The sequence below is a fragment of the Trachinotus anak genome, unplaced genomic scaffold, assembly GCF_046630095.1.
Source record: "Trachinotus anak isolate AG129_WGS33_773 ecotype Australia unplaced genomic scaffold, CSIRO_AGI_Tana_v1 ptg000012l, whole genome shotgun sequence".
Taxonomy (NCBI): domain Eukaryota; kingdom Metazoa; phylum Chordata; class Actinopteri; order Carangiformes; family Carangidae; genus Trachinotus; species Trachinotus anak.
Genome location: NW_027273863.1, coordinates 22,282,462 through 22,299,636, shown reverse-complemented (window position 1 = coordinate 22,299,636; position 17,175 = coordinate 22,282,462). Strand labels below are relative to the sequence as shown.

General features: G+C 44.1%; 1 protein-coding gene across 13 annotated transcripts in view; it reads left to right on the top strand.

The window, feature by feature from the left end:
* The window catches only part of LOC139629195 (partitioning defective 3 homolog), a 237,741-nt gene that overhangs the window by 113,453 nt on the left and 107,113 nt on the right, over window positions 1–17,175 (top strand). For 9 of the 13 annotated variants that reach the window (XR_011692923.1, XM_071491677.1, XM_071491672.1 and 6 more), the window contains exons 6-12: window positions 226–317; window positions 2,779–2,862; window positions 5,152–5,277; window positions 7,188–7,603; window positions 10,383–10,522; window positions 11,090–11,218; window positions 14,116–14,151. Coding sequence is in view for 12 of the 13 variants with exons in the window: in XM_071491677.1 (XP_071347778.1) it covers window positions 226–317; window positions 2,779–2,862; window positions 5,152–5,277; window positions 7,188–7,603; window positions 10,383–10,522; window positions 11,090–11,218; window positions 14,116–14,151 (1,023 nt within the window). In the remaining variant the exon portion in view is untranslated. The remainder of the gene's footprint in view (window positions 1–225; window positions 318–2,778; window positions 2,863–5,151; window positions 5,278–7,187; window positions 7,604–10,382; window positions 10,523–11,089; window positions 11,219–14,115; window positions 14,152–17,175) is intronic. The other 4 variants (XM_071491678.1, XM_071491674.1, XM_071491671.1 and 1 more) reach the window with 2 other exon arrangements.

The window sequence follows — 17,175 nt, the reverse complement described above, 5'->3', positions numbered from 1 at the left end:
TGTGTGAAGTGTGTTACTGTTGAATCTGTCTCTGATTCGTCACCTGACGGCAGCACAATCTCTTCTAATGTGAAAGAGTCGATGGCAGCAGAGGTCGCGGTTCGGCTTCAAACCCACTTGTGTCGCAAGTGTGAACACAACGCTCGCTTCATCCCGATCTCAAACAGGAATACCGATCACTGAAGCCGTCTCACTGTACCTCTGTTTGCTTGTGTTTCGCTGCAGGAGGAAGAGGCCAGAGAGGGAGAGAACGGTCGGATCGAGCCGGTGGGACGAGCTGACTCCTGCATGGACCACACCCCCGTGAGGTCACTAGAGTAAGTCGCTCACTCGTGGATCAGGTTCCTCAGTTTTTTGCCTTTTGCAAAAGGCTGAAGCTCAGTAAGCTGCTAACTCTGGAGTGAATGTGAATCACACTGCTGCATATTTAGGAGGATGACACCTCCTCTCTCACAATGACACTAATCTGAGGATCATTCAGCTTCAGGGCTTTTGCTTATTGAATAGTTTCACTATTGAACAGTGAATTTTCTAATGTTTTTGGATATAATGTGCTAAAATGTTCAATATAACAGCTTTTTTTTCCTAATGGACAGAGATTTGCAATGAACCCTTTGTCATATTTTTGATGTCACTCCGCCTACAACAACTCTGGGTTATTATAACTCAGCTGTGATTTGTAGCTCAACGCACTGCAATTTATGAAAACACAGGCAAATAGACAAAAAACCAGACAATAAATAGACAAAACACAAACTAATTCAGAAAACATCTTCATGGATTTGACAACACATGTGCTGCAAATACACACAACACAGTGTTTCCAGGGAACACAAGAAAGTGATGAACCGGGCTTGGGCACCCCTGCACAGATGTATTATAACACATCCATGTGCACTTGCTCTTCAACAAGTGTGTCCGAGCCGTGATGTTGTGTTGTCACATTGAAGAAGATGTCGTCCGTGTTTGTTTGTGTTTTGTCTGTTTGCTTGTGTTTTCTTAAGTTGCAGTGTGTCGAGCTCTCGGGGCCGTGGTTTCTCTCAGGAATGATGACACTGGACTCAACCAAGTAATCAGGCTCCAGTGGTGATGTTGCTTTGCTCATAGATTTCAGCAGTTAACTTGGTGAGCGGTCATGGTCAGAACTATGAAAAGAACCACTCAGGTTGTGTGAATTGTGAGTTTGTCTGTAAGGTTGACCCTGGTGAATCATCTGTCTCCTCCCCTTCTCTTCACAATGAGCCGTTCAAAGGTGGAGCAGCAGGTTGTGTGTTGTAATCCAGGTTTGTTTGGAGAAAATCTCATTTCAGCTCTTCCTCCTGATTTGCATAACTCTGTTTTGTGCGAGCCAACATGATCCTCGTCTCGCCATCAGAGCTTCTCCCACGCACCAACCCATTCAGCTCCTTTTATTAACAACCATGTTTTGTTTTGTTGTTTTTTTTTCTTTTGCTCTGTTGCATGCTTCCAGTTTAATATGCAGGTATGGTATTGTTATTATTCCTATGATTTTGCAGAGAATCCGGCGTCTCCCGCCTCTTAGTTGTCAACAAGGGGCCCATTTTCCCCAAGCTAATCATAGTCATTGTATCAAAGCTGTGAAGTGATTAGATCTGGCGTCTTGTAAAACTGTGCCTGTGTGTAGATGTTTTACAGCCAAACAGAGTGACAAGTGAAGGACGCCGCCTCGCAAATAGCTGTTGCTGTGTGTTGTGCTTTTAAAGGGTCAAAGGATCACATCAAGAATATTCATCTCGATATAAAAACAATAAAATGTTTTACAGCCCACGGCTTTATGGGAAATATGTCTGTCTGGGTAGAAGATAAAGTTTGGACTTATCTTTTCTCACTTTCATTAAGCCTGTGCTGTTTTTCAGCTGCGCAGAGCAGTTTGCATGTCAACAATCCTAATCTGTCTCCAGATAAAACAATAAATTAAAAAAAAAAACTCTACTCGTTGACATTTGCAGCTAAAACACACAGCACGTGAGAGCGCTTCAGAGATGAGTGAATTTCAGCTCATTTCTCATTGTGGGCAGTGGTTAGTCAGTCACGCTCATGCAGCACAACACAAAACAGAGCAAGGTTCTCCACAGAAAAGCAGAAATGTGGCAGCTGAGTTTAAAAAGGCAAAGGTGCAGGTTATTCCCCTGACGTGAGTCAGCGATGTTTGATGTGTTGACTCGCGGTTTGTGCTGCGTTTTCAGCTGCAAATATCATACGGTAAAAAAAGACACCAAAAGAAAAGACAAAAATTACATTTTAGATGTATTATTAAGTGTCTGGAACAGTGGGGGATTGGAGGTTTGATTTTAATATGTATGAGGTAGCTTCTGGGAGGTTTTGTTTCCCGCCCCAAAAAAATAGATATGTAGCATTTTGACAGGTTTTTCTCTCATCGCCTCCTTTTAAAGTTGTGTGTGTGAGGACTTTTGAAAACCTTCTTCTGTTTTATCCCTTACGTGTGTTTGATTTATTTGGATTGCTCTATTTTTATTGTCTCCTCTAGCACCTTCTTGCTTTCTATTTTTATTTATTTATTTACACCACTGTTGTTGTTGTTGTTGTTGTTGTTGTTGTTGTTGTTGTTGTTGTTGTTGTTGTTGTTGTTGTTGTTGTTGTTGTCATCCTTTTTCCTTTCATCATCATCTTATTTCCTGGTTTTGTTTTTGCCCACATGGTGTCACCCCTCTCCTCTCCGCTCCTCTCCTCTCCCCTCCCTTTCCCCTCACCCACCCACCCCTATCTCTCCGTCTTCCATCCATCACCGTCTCCCAGAGACATAGTCAAACTGGTGGAGGTGTCAAACGATGGCGGGCCCCTGGGAATCCACGTGGTGCCTTTCAGTGGCAGGGACCGCAGGTAAAAATATCCAGAGCAGAGCCACGGTGCTGCTCAGAGTGACGGAGAGGAGGAGGGATTTAAAACCACGTCTAAACGTTTGAAAAAAGAGCTGAAACACTGTTCAGATTGAAATTAGTGACTTTTTGTGCTCAGATTTGTACAGGACAGAGTTAGCGGCACAAAATGGAAAACAATTATAAAAATAAAGGTTTTGTTTTAACTACATGCAATTTATTGAAAACAATCCCTTATCATTTTCTCTACTTAGTCCGTGTACAGTTCTGCACTTTAACTAACTGTGTTTAATTGGCTAAAGAGTGGTTTTGTCTATATAGAGTCTTGGTTTTTCACTGGAAAGCACAACTGCGACACACCTGTCAGCTTTTAGACTTTTAAAAGGAAGAAATTTGCCTGCTTACCCCATTTAGCTGATGACTTGTCAGCCTTATATGTAGAGTCATAAAAATAAATCCACTTTTGTTGTTAATTTGGTCCCTGAAATGTCTATAAATATGTTAATTTGGGCTTTTTGAGATCTAAAAAAAAAAAAACCCTAGACATCACATGTACTGCATCACATGAAACACACATACACACAAATGCATAGTGGACATTCCTCTCTGGTGCCCATGTGTAATCACTTCATCACTCATGCACACACACACACACACAGGTTCAGGTTTGCATGTCATCATGAAGCCATTTGCCAGTTTACAGTGATCAATCATGCTTGTTTAGGGTTTGCAGGCCACCGTCATATTTCTCTGTGGCTGCTGTCACATCAGCTTTGCATGTTTCAAAGGAAACACTAAGCAGTGCACACAACTCACACACACACACACACACACACACACCCACCCACATACCTACATACCTACATACCTACAACAACACAATTCAGGAGCACACATACACAGCTGGAACAAAGCTGTGAAGGAATTAGAGGAATTTCACATCTGGTTTAAATGCACCCAGAGGGGCAGCTCTCGGAGGTTGTGGAGCTCAGTGCGGTCGACTGTGTAACTTCACGAAACTTCTTTGAAGCAGTTTCAGGTCTAGGCCACGGTTTGCCACCAGCGCAGAGGCGACTGCAGCCCCACAAACGTCCAAACTTTCTTTATGTACGACTCTGCCCCAGGACTCACAAATATGATCAGCCACTACAAAACTGACTGTCGCACTTTATTGAAAATCCAGATCATATCGCTCTTCTCGCTGCCAGACTTAATCAACCTAAAAGCACATTTATAATGCACTTTTCTTTTATTGGGGAAATGTCAGGGTGGGCGTTATCCCAAGATTAAGATGCCCGGCTTTCATCAGAGAAATAGCCCCTCCACGGCAAATCGCATTGTGTTCTCACACAAATTCAATCAGCGGAATTGTCTGAACTTTCTCAACTCCTGAACTTTTCTGCCCTCTCTGTAATCACATTCCCATTCATACTGAATTATAAGCCAGAGGCTGGGGCAAGTACTAAACCCTGAAATCAAGCCAATTTACCTAGGCGACGCTCGCTCGCACTAGCTCGGAAAAAACCTTGATACACAAACGGACAGAGACTATGTGCAGAAGACGACTCGATTAGGTTTATGCCGCTTTTCATACCTGCAGTTGATTTTCTTCCTCAGACTTGGGTCTATAATCCGCAAAGCGCCCTTTCAGGTGAAGTTAGCCTCTCGCTGCGGCTGTGCAGGGAGGCATAAGCCGGTTTGCCACGCCGGATTACAGGGCGACAACCGTTGCAGCACAACACAGTTGAAGTGCTACAGTGTGATAGACCAACCTCTCTCAAACCTGCCTATAAATATTAAATGGTGCCTTTTTTTTCCTGTCATTTGCTGGAAGCACTTTGTTTGTTTTTTTGCTGAGAAAAGAGTCAAAAGTCGTCGAGGTTAGAAAATGAACACCTGTGAAGCTCCAACCCTGGCAGAACTACAGTGGAGTTTTTGAATGTGTTGATTGCCTTTGAATAGATGCCACCCCCACACAGGCCCTAAAGCGCCCTGATGTGATGCGACTGCTTTCTCTCATGAGCCTTCACTGGTGCACTGATGATGCAAATGACAGGACCACACTGCACACTCTCTTCAAGCACCCCGTGATAACGCAGAGGCAGCAATTAGGCACAGGCTAGAAATGCTCCATTTTTGTGCTAGAGATGATACAAAAGCAGAGAACATCAGGCCATGTAATGTCACACAGCATTCAGTGGAAAATACAAATGTTTTTAAAGACACTTCAGCCATATTGACTCCAAGGACATCACCTTGCATCTTGTTGACACAAACCTTTGAACATTTTCAGGACTCTTGGCTTGTTGGTCAAGCGTCTGGAGCGGGGCGGGAAGGCCGAGCAGCAAGGCCTCTTCCAGGAGAACGACTGTATCGTCCGTATCAATAACGGAGACCTGCGAAACATCCGCTTTGAACAGTAAGACAGCAGCTCGCAGGGGCCACTGCTGAGCTCCTGTGTGATTGGGACCCTTGCTTCTTCCCTCTTCTTCCACCTACAGTCTTAAACCCCTCTTCTTTGCTGTTATCCTCTCTCTCTCCCCGCGCTCCCGCCAGTGCACAGGCTCCTCTGACGCCTGTCACTGTGCTCAGCTAACCTTCCTCTCTAACTCCTGTAGGTTGTACCCTTCATCGCTGAGGCAGTCTCTGCTGTGTATTCCCCTGTGTTTCAGTAACAGCTCCACTGGATTCCTATTGTAACACCTTTCTCTGTCCTTCCGCTGGGAGGAATCGGAATTAGGCTGCCTAACATTCACAGCCTCTGCTTTCCAGCGCTGTTCATGTCTCATGCTTTCATCCCCCCACCTAACAAAACCCACCCGCTAACTCCCCTCCCTCTTTTCCAGCTCCTGTATGATGCATGCATGCCTTGGTGTTGCACCTCTCATGTTACTTGCAATAACAGGAGTGCAGTGATGCATACATGTGTTTGATCTGTTTTCTTCTACCTGCATAAATGTGCCATATATCAAATGCATGTATGTTTTCATCTGCAATGGTGCAATTCATGGGTGGTATACAGTCTGTAATATATGCACTATGCAAAGAGCTTCCCTGGAAATACAGGAATTTAAAGGGTCTGTTCATCTAAATAAAAAAAAATTACTAAAAACAAACTAAACATCATTATTTTTAAATTTAGTATTTACCTCTTGTGGTTTTGGGTCATACAGATGATTAAGGTTTTGATATATTTATCTCATAAATTTTTGTTGCCATGCCAATATAATGTAGGTGAATGGACTTTTACTTCAGTAGGAATATCACTGTCACTGTGTCCCTGTTCCCTGTACAGTAAGAACATGCTGTCAACAGTTTTCAAAGACACAATTTCTCTGGTTGAAACAGTTACTGGAGCAGTGGCCCAAGGCAATTAACATATTAAGATATTACAAAGGATACATGAGAAATGACTGTATATAGTTTGGCCTGTAATCCCAGTCACATTATATTGTCCCAGCCAACCGTGCTGTGAGAGCCATTAGTCAAGTAATGGATGGGAATAAGGCTTCCACGCATAGTGTTGTTACAAGTGCGTCAACAGTTGCTCTGGCTATTTAACGGTATTTTTATAAGGGAGCAGATTACATATCGGCTGCTACTCGATCCGGCCTGAAATCGTAAAAGATGGCGAGACAAGGCCGTCCTCCTCAGGGGACGGTTATTAGTGTCTGGGAAAAAAGCGGGCTTGGAATGTCACAACAAAATTCTCCAGGGGAGTTTCTAGTCGTCAGTCAGGGTGTGCGACGAGCAATACAAAATTCTGGGGTCCGGCATTTTTCCCCAGCGTCCGTTCAGCTGTCGGGGGCGGGGGGCGAAGGAAGGGCCATACCACAGTCTGCTTTATTGAAACAGGTGGTGCTAACAAGGCTCCGCTGTTACAGGGTGCTGACAGCCAGCATAAGTTTCCATTCACACCTACTGTACATGAGCTCAGCCTCTCACCGAAGGGGGGGGGGTTTAAAAGAGGATTTTCTGCAAACTATCCATCGGATAGAGGTCTCCTTCATCAAATGAGGGGGATTATGTGATGGAGCTGTCAGGGAGGGTTCAGTCTCTTTTTAGAGCCGCTCACGCTGGCAATAAGTATTAATTAACATGTCAGAATGTTCAGGTGGGCGAAGATGGATTTTATATATATATATTTATATAGGATGGGTGTGTGGGTGTGTGTGAGAGAGACACTGTGGAGGTGGAGAGCTTCACTAGACAAGTATAAATGCATATAATTGTTAATAATGGCTCAGAAAGATATTAAGGGCTGAAATCTGTCAAATAATTGACTCTCTCTCTTTCTCCCTCCTCTTCCCTTCCCAAAACCTTCTCCAGAGCCCAGAACATGTTCCGTCAGGCCATGCGCTCTCCGGTCATCATGTTTCACGTGGTGCCGTCGTCCATGAAGGCGCACTACGAGCAGCTGTCCCACGCCGAGAGGAACCCGGCTTACGCCTCGGGCCGTTTCAGCCCCGACTCCCTGACCGGCAGCACAGTCTCCGGCATGGACCACACCCCGCACAGGATGTCCCGACACGGCTCCCAGACGCACGCACACTCCCACCCGCACCCTCACTCCCACGCTCACCCGGGCCCCACCGACGGCTACCCCCCTCTGACTCACCCGGCGGTGTCTGCGGCCAAGCCTCCGACAGGGCACACGCACTCACCTCAGAGGGGGCTAAACTCCACCCCGACGGGGGGGTATGCCAAAAAAGTCGGGAGGAGGCTCAACATCCAGCTAAAGAAAGGTAAGGTGAAGGAGAGGTGGAGCTCGTGTAGACTTCATGTGTTTCAGGAAAGATGCGACGGTAGAGTTCATGTGGGGCACAAACACAACTGTAACACCGTGAATGATGCAGTGAGCCTCACCTGAGCCACTCTGACCAGGAGCCTGGGAAACATAGTGATGTAAGAAGCCAATTTCTATGTGGAAGGTGGCGGCGGGGCAATCCCACTGCTGTGACGCACTTGGCTCTCAGCATTTCTCTGTCTGATTGGAGCCATAAAAGTCCAAAGACTCTGGGAACTTAGAAGCACATTCTCAGAAAAGTTCTGTGTTGTTATTGTAGGAAAAAAAAAGTCATATCAGTCCTTTTTTTGATGTATTACATCATTTTGTTTTTGAAGTATCGGCTGATTCTTTCCAGAGGGTCTGTGAAAGTCTCACATCATGCTTTGAATTCCTCTGGCTTTCAAAAATAAGAGGGATCCTTTATGTTTTCCTAGACTCTGTATCCCAACCGAATAAACAAGCAATTTCCCCATTGGTGGCACATCAAAACAAGTGCAGGAACAGTTTGTTGAGAAACGGCGCAAACACAGAAGCATGCGAAATCTGAAAGATGATGTAACGGGCTTAAAAACATCCAGAGTTCACCGTACTGATGCGAGCAGGGGACTGTTCAGACTGTGGGAGGTGGAAACACAGAATGAAAGGCGACGCTGGGAATAAAGCTTTGGAGGAGATCTCCTCTGCGTAGTCTTTGACTGACAGCTGGCGCAGGTGGTACAAACCTATGCCAACAGGATACCAGGTGTCGGCGCCAGGTCTCAGGGCCAGAGAGCTTGTTGCTAAGCAGCCGCTGGTCCCCGTGTGCTGTCAAATGCCACAGCAAAGAGTCTGACAGGGCTGCACCATATGCCCATTGAAGTTTCCACCCAGAATCTGTTCCCTCTCTCGGCTGGATTCAAGCCAGAACATAAAACATAAGAACTCCCAGCTGCTTGTTGCATACTCCGTCCTGACTGATCGCTATTTCCACTCGTTCCTCTATCATAAGTCTTTTCCTCCTCTCTGCTTTGTCATAACACCGCGAAAAACTCCGCATCCTGTGCATGATTTGCCAGGAGGATCTGTTATGTTCTCACTCTGAGATGTTATCTTTTCTCATTCCACCTTTTTGTTTGCTGTTGTCGGAGCAGACACTTGCGGGGATTAACAGCGACTCCCAAGAGGCCATTTGGCTCATCTGTTTTGTTTTGAGTACCGACTTAAGCCCGTAGCTTTGAGCGCAGATTAAACTCCCTCATTGTTTATGTGCTTGAATCAGACACCGGTCTGCTCGCAAATCCCAGGGAGTATCAAAATCAATCAAAGAATCCCATTCTGCACAGGAAATTGCTTAGGTATGTCTTAATCAAGCTAATGGGAGTTTTAAAGATCCTCCTCCTTGTTTAAAGCCAGGAACACCACAGGCATTTACCGGTGAGTATAATACTGCACCACGTCTTGCCTGTGGGAAGTTGATTGGCTCATCAATGCAGAGGATTAGGGAAGAGGATGTGAAACAGAATAGCGAAGCGTTCTGCTTTTCTTTGCAGCAGCTCAGTCAGACAGGCTTCAGGATTAGGCCCAGTACTCTGATACAACATGGATGCGCATTATTGTTCTTATTTTTGACGTTGTTTTACAGCCTCACACACAAAGTCATCTGGAACAGTCGCTTCACAAAGCTCTCTGAAGAACAAACATGTGGTGACTTGATCAGAGCTGTAAGAGTGCAGGATGTGACCAGATGTAATGCTTGTGGAGGAGGAGGAGGGGGGAAGAGGGGGGACTGGCTTAAGTGTGTTGATCATTAGCATGCTGACAGAGATGGACATGCTGGAAGAAAACCCCTGCACAACCCAAGAGAGTGCAGGTTGTTTTTTCAGTGTCTGACTGCAATTAAATATCCGGCAAAAATATGAAAGTCTTCAGGCTGCACCTCCTTCCTGGCAGCATGGAATTGCATGTGCTCATTACATCGTCCAGCATCTCACTTTGAAAGCATTAAGCTGCCTTGTCTTACAGTATGTCTTACTTTAATTATTCACTATAAACCCACTTGAGCTCTCTGCTGACAGGATGCAGGGTTTCTCTTCATTTCCTGTATGTTGACTAAAAGATTGTCGATGATGTGATGATACAGTCTTAAGAGGTTGCAGGAAAAACTTGCAAATGTACACAAGGAAAACACATAAACGTGGATGGTTAATAAGCAAAATCCAAACATACGTGTGATGTAACTGTAGAGTCTCACGCCAAGGTAGAGAGAATCATCAGCATGTCTATATCTACATACATGGTGTATATACTGTGACCTGGATGACCTTCACTGTCAGAACAGTTGTTATAGGTCAGTTTGCACCAGTTCAGATTTGGTCAAATCTAAGAAAAAGGACTTCACAAACATATTCCAGCTTCAGGGGAGAATCCACTGATGCACAGAGCTGATTCCCTTTAAGTGAGTTGATTTAGTTGATTAGATTTTGGTCCAAAATTGAATTGTTTTCAGTGCTGGTTTGACAGTGAGGTGTTGATTAGCAAAATAACGTACAATTTCATTTATGTTCCTGAGGCTGTTTGTCAGCTCTTCAGTCCTGATCAACTGTTGCCCACACGTACATCAAATCCTGAGGAGCCGTTCAATATGAACCTATCTGCAGTAGTTTGAGCTGCAGTGTTGTAGAGGAAACAGAGCAGCTTCTGTTTTTGCCTCAAGATTTCATCATAACATCTTTCTCTCCTTTCTCCTCGCCCCACAGGTCCTGAGGGACTTGGCTTCAGTATTACATCACGGGACGTTCCCATCGGGGGCTCGGCACCGATCTACGTAAAGAACATACTGCCTCGGGGAGCTGCCATCCAAGATGGCCGCCTCAAGGCAGGAGACAGGTTGCTGGAGGTGAGGAAATGTGACAGTGCAGTAATACTTCAGACAGCAGCTTCTGTTAGATGGTGGTTGATGTAATTATCTGGTGACGCATTGTGTTTTCTAGACTATAGACCTCCACCAGGTAGAAGTAGCCGTTTTGTTACAAGATGAGAGAAAGCAGAATTAACACCCCAGAAACATTTAATCCATTTAAAAACACCTGCATCTGTTGAATTTAAAGTGGAACAAATTAATTTCAGGTGACTGTTTTTAGATGGAGATGGAGCGTCCTGGAGAGAAATCAAACATGTTTTCATACTTTATCTTTTGCTCCAAGAACAGAGCAGGCTTTTGAAGTTATAGTCATCCTACATTCCCAATCATTTGCATAAAGGATTACTCCATGTAACACCGCATCACTGAGCATCAGCATGTTTATTTTTTTGTGATAAACTAGTGATGAAAATACGAGTTGATCCTTGTATTAAGGACTCAACTCCTCAACTCAGAAAATGATCCAACTACGAGTGATAGATATGTGAAAATTTGTGTCTCTTGTTTTAAAATATTGCCATGTGACCTGTGTCTCCTGTTCAGGTGAACGGAGTGGACCTGAATGGGCGGACCCAGGAGGAGGTGGTGTCCCTGCTCAGGGCCACACCCATGGGCGGGGCCGTAGGCCTGCTGGTCCTACGCCAGGAAGATGCTTTCCTCCCTCGAGAAGTGGTACGTTTGTCACCCCCTCAGAACATCCCTCCAACTCTTCATCCCTCACATCATGACATACATACAGTCCCCCGTGCTTGGACAGGAATAGATTACGGGTGTGTGCTCATGCATACATGTGAGAGTGTGTCTGTGCTGCCATGAGTGGCGTTAATCCCCCACAGCGAGCTGCGGTGTTGTCTTCTCATGTCCCTGCTAACACAACACGCTCGCCGAGCATGCAGCCTGATTGTCCCGCTCCGTGGCTGCACCTCTCTGTTATCAAGCTGCAGCCAGCCCCAGAGCAAACCAGTACAGCTCAGTCTTTCTTGATCTGTCACCCTTTCATCCTCATTCAGCAGCTCCCTCACTTCCTCGCTTTATTAGCTAACCCTCTCTGTTTCTGTACTTCCACCTCTCCCTCGCCGTGCGTTTTGCCTTCTAGCCTGACTTGCTAGATTGATGGATGTGGGGATGAACAGAAAAGACGCAGAGCAGGTAGTCGGCAGAGAGTGAAAAACACACTTGTCTTGAATATCAATCAGGCGACGTCCTTACCTGTGCGTCTCTGTGTGGTGTTCCTGGACGCCGCCGCTGTCACTCAGTGTGGGCAGATTCCACTTACAGCTTGTAACTTTAATGATTCATGCAAACCGGTGCTAATGTAGTTGCTACGCTTGTTACAACAGTTTACTTTCCTCAAGGTCGTGTTTTTACATGATGCCAGATGTTTTACTTCAGTTACCTCAGAGTTGTTTTATTAAGAAGTGAACTCATAACGGCTGAGAAGAAAACAAGGCGGCAGAACATTGAGGCTTAAGTGCTTTTTTTTTTTTTGTTTGTTTGAGGGAGGAGTGAACAGTGGAGGCTGCTGGCGAGCTTCAAATCACACTGGTGTTTACTCCACAGTGTCGGTCAATGATTCTCTGCTATCTCTGCAGCTCCACTCGCTGGCTTTAACACACACTTTATCGAGTACTAACGTGAGTTATAGCACCAAACAGCCTTAAATCCTCCCCTCCGTTGTCATAAAAATGGTTTCTCCCAGCACCCTCTGCAGCCACCGGGGCCATTAGAGTCACGAGCAGCTATTCACTGGCAAGTGCTGTCAATCAAATGGCTGATTGGTGACAATTATCACAGCGAGGGTATGCAGACGAGGCTATTGGCTGCCTGTCGCCACGGGTGAAGTTGGATGAGAGGAGGCGCCGCACTGGTCGATACTCATCTTCAGATTAGAACTCTGCTCTGAGTCCAGCTGACTCGGCGTAGTTTGGTAGTTAGATGATGGTGGGATTTATTTGATCTGTGGTTATCAGCTGCAGGGGGTGGAGGGGGGCAGTGTGAGGGGGCTGCGATGGGACTCGAGGGAGATGAGGTCCAGTGCACAGCTTCAGTTTTTATCTTAAGTTGTGAGCAAGGCTAAGCATGAGCTTCAGAGGCAGAGGAGGCAGCTAAAGTGCTTTTCAATACTATATATAAAAAAAAAAACAAAAAAAACAATTTGACTAAATTGAGCTTAAACAAAACAGAATTTCAAGAATAAATGACACATAAGTATAAATAAAAAATGGCAGCTACGAAGCTTTAAATATTGAACCTAATGTAGTCTAATGACCAAATAAAGTCAACAGCTGTTGTGTTATTTCTACAGCTTCCACATACTTTATGTTTATGATCTAGACATATTTTAACACCCGTCAGTCTTAGAAATAACATGATGAAAGAGCAATTTAACAAAAGAATTAGAACTGCAGTGTAAATTGTTATCGCTATGCTAGCAAGCAAGCAAAGCTTTATTTATACAGCACATTTCATTCCAGGTGGAAGCACAATGTGCTGCACAAAGCACATTACACACAAATGAAACACATCAATGACATGTATGAATTAAAAACCAGAAAAAAAAAATTATTAAGAAGCAACATATGATCAGAAAAAAAAAAAAATAATAATAATATAAAGATATGTAAATTAAAGCTAAAAAAGTAGAGTAAAATATGATTAAATAATCCAATTAGACCGATAATAAGACATGTAAAACCAATAAATGGAATAAAAAAAGACCAGCAGACCAGACTCCTGGAAAGTGCAGTGCTAAAAAGAAATGCTAATATGCTGTTCTCCATGCACATCTAGGCACATTAGGAAAAAAAGTTTCCTGTTAGCATTAACATAATCCAGCCAGCCATTACATTTCCTACAAAATAATTTGCTGTTGGAATCTACTTGTATATAAATCTAATTGATTCAAAAGATTCTGCTTTCTCTCATCTTGCAGTAGTATTTTGTTTAAGACCCTGAACGTAGTCTGTATACAGCCTGAGATGCAAAACTCAGGGTTGAAAGTTCAGTTCTCACTACATAAAGGCATGTTCAGCAGAGGATTCAGTGTGTAATGACTGGAAAAACATTCGGCGTGCAGTTTATTTATCAGTGAATGTTGCTCAGAACATTCTGTGCAGGTCCTTTTTTTCAAAACCTGTCCACTAAGCCCAGCTCGCTGCTGTGAGCTCACCTCGGTCACTGTGATTGGCCGAAAGCAATCTGGATAAAGATGACTGAGTTTCTCTCATGTGGATTATGGCAGCTGGAGAGTAAGAGGACACCGGTTAGAGTGAAACAGACTGAAACTGTAAAAGTGTGTCAGGATTTTGATTTGAAGATTGCGACATTTTATCTTGACCCACAGTTTATATTATAAGTCGGGGCGCACGCTGCACAGCGATTTCCACCCATCTGTCTGCTGACATTGATCTCTTTCATGTCCTGCATGCTCATTCATTCATCACCCCACAAGTTCACCCCACAACAGTTATTTTTTGTGCTCAGATTTTCACTGTTCCTGTCATAAATGTTTTTGCTTGATTACTTTTGGTTCTTCTGCCCCCCTCCCTCCCTCTCCCTCCCCCCTCTAGAATGCTGAGCCCCAGGTGCAAAGCCCCAGAGATTCGGTAAGACTCCACCCCAACACTAGCCTGCAATTAAACCCGCTTCCCAAAGCCGCCTCCTCCTCCTGCTTAACAGCTCCTACTCCTTCATTTAGCCTGAACTCCCCTCTGCATGGATGTTATTAATCTCTGCAAGGAAAAACACAGAATGTTATCACCCAGTTGGGATTAAAAAAAAAAAAAAAAAACACCAAAAAACAATAGCTTATGCATGCATTCACTACATTCCACCAGTAAACCAGCTGGTTAATCAAAGTGCAAGTCACCAGTCGTGCATATAAATGTTAGCCAGAAACAATAATTTTAATCTCCATCCAGAGTTGCTCTGACAAATCACAATTTCATGGTTCATCAGTATGGGCTGCTCAGACTTGTGCTGCAGAATAATTTGCTCCATCACTCCCCTCAGAGCTGTATTTGTCAGCGAAGGTGGAAACACATGGGAGTTAGCTTTATTTGGCGGCTGTGGATAAGGTTGTCAGTCTGGCCTTCTTGCTGCAGACTCACTCTGATAGGTGAGGTGAATAACAAACAGGCTGTTTAGTTTGTTTCACTTCATTGCAGACAGAGCTGGCTGTCCTCATGCTACACGTTCACAGAGACTTCGCCAGCTTCAACGCCATCTGTACGGGGGGGGGGCTTGACATCTATAGCCTCATAGATCATTTCCATAAATACCCACACGCACAGAATGCAAATAAACTTTCTTAATCTTGGAATCGTTCCCGACAGTGGCAGCAGGTGTAGTTTAAGTGTGAGAGTGTACTTTCACTGTGAGGAGTCAGCTCTCAGCAGGATGTGCTGGATCCCCCGCCAGTGCAGCGCAGCCACACGCGACCCCAGAAGGTTCCTCCGCCACAGCAGCTGTTAAATGTTCATCTGTCTTTACTGCTGATATAAAAAAAAAAAAAAAAAAAAAAAAAAAAAGCTATTCAATTTTCACAAATCACCATTTACATACCAAACTCGAGTTCTCTTCACATCTGGCCTCACCTTCAGGTCACATCTGGCCAACTGCAGGTAATGGTTAGGTTTTGTGTGGCGCATTAGAAGTGTAATTGGCCATTTAATTTGATTGGCGGTCGTACCTGCCAGCTGTGTGGATGATCGTGGTCGTGAAGGAACGTTCTGGTGGGACGTTGACGGTTATCGTCACTGCAACTGGCACATCTCACACACACACACACACACACACACACTCAGGCACGACGACATGTAGTGTTCCATCAGCATAAAAATAAGTAGAGGGGAAGACAGCAGGGATTCATTTTTCTCTCAGTAACTTTTGCTTTTTCAGTGAGAGCTAGCAGCACTGTGGTGAATGTTAACATTATTAGTTGGCTCAGCGTGAGCCACCCTTGGCAGCGTTGTGCTCTGGCATTCGGAGGTGCAGTAGCAGTGAGAGATTACTGAGTTGTTAAGATTCTAAATGACTTTGTTGCTTCAGTGTTATGTTTTACCTTCATTTATTTATTTTCTCAGATGTGAAACTGAAATGAAAACCTTCTAATTGCTGTTTTAGAGGCTCTTGTGTCTCAGGTTTAAGGTTTGGGAACTGATCATTTATTGCCTAGTGCTCCTTTCAACCTTTCAGGAGTTAGGGAAGTAAAAGAGGGTGTTTTCTCCTCTTTCGGACGCCCACCTCCCTCAGAATCAATGCCACCACAGGGATGGGAGCTAAATTGAGGAAATGCACCATGGTCCTGCTGTCTCCTCTCTCCTCACCTCCCTCCTCTCCTGCATTCCTAACTTCCAAACCTCCAGATGAGCCGCTCCTCTCCTCACCCTTTCCTGGAACATCAACCACCATAATGGATTCAATGCCTTTCAGATGTTATCTGTTGTCAGGCGCCTCATTTTAAACATCTCGCCGCCAACAACAACAACAACAACAACAACAGCATTGGCACCGTGATGGCGTAGAGCTTTAGATGCAGGGTGTGCCTCTGGTAGAACGGGGCGGCTTTTAATGGACAAGCATCCATTCTCAAGTAATATAGATTTCCAGTGGATCCATTAATTGTTTAGTTGAAGGAATTTCAGAAACTTGTGAAGATTACTGATCATGTCGAATCCCAGAGCCTCATGTAATGTCTTCAAATTGCTTGTTTTTTCCGACCAGCAGTAGGTGCGTTTCCATTAACCTGCTTAATGCGCAATTAAAATTGTGCATTTAAGAATGAATCATGGAAATTTTGAAAGAAAAAAAAAAAGGGTTTAAAAAAAAAAGGTGAGGTGGTTTTTCAAAGCAATATTTTGCAAAATTGAAATAGAAACCCTTTTTTCGCACTTTTGGCGCCTGCTGTATCATGTCCCAGAAGCCAGTTCCAGCCGAGAGGCAGACTGCTGGAAATCTTTCATCATGTTTAATTGGAACAATATTGTAAGGGGAGAAAACCCACATTTATTTACATAACATCACTCAATGGAAACACAGACAATTCGCAATTGTGTTTTGGCGACTTCTGTTTTGTGCAAAACTGCAATGGAAACTCAGTGTTATAAGACATGAAAGAGAAAAACGTCTACACATTTGATTTTGTTTTATTTTGCTCAATAAATAATTGAGATGTTAATTTAGTGATCAAACTTCTTTCAGATTAACAAAGTAATTTCATCTGTATTATGATTGTCAGAAATTCAGCAAAGTACAGTTTCCTGCCAGAGATGCATGTTGATGACAGGTTGATTCCTCACAATTGCACAGTAACAGTAAACAGAGCTGTGTTCATGCCACTCATCATATTGATTATAGATTCTATTGTCTGATCATAGTCCAGGTCAGTGATAATGAGGGAGACGAAAGGAGAAAATCAGTTCCATTCAAGGTCACATGCTGGTATATCTGTTGATTTTTATTTTGATATTTTGCACCTCATGTTTTGCATCTCTACAGTTGAAAAAAAGTGTAATTATTTTTAAAAAAAAAAAGCTAACAGGATATAATATGCATGCAGCTTTAGTCTGCAGGTTTTGCCGGCACTCTAGCTGGGGCGTTTTGAGGTTGGCATGGCATGACTCATCCTG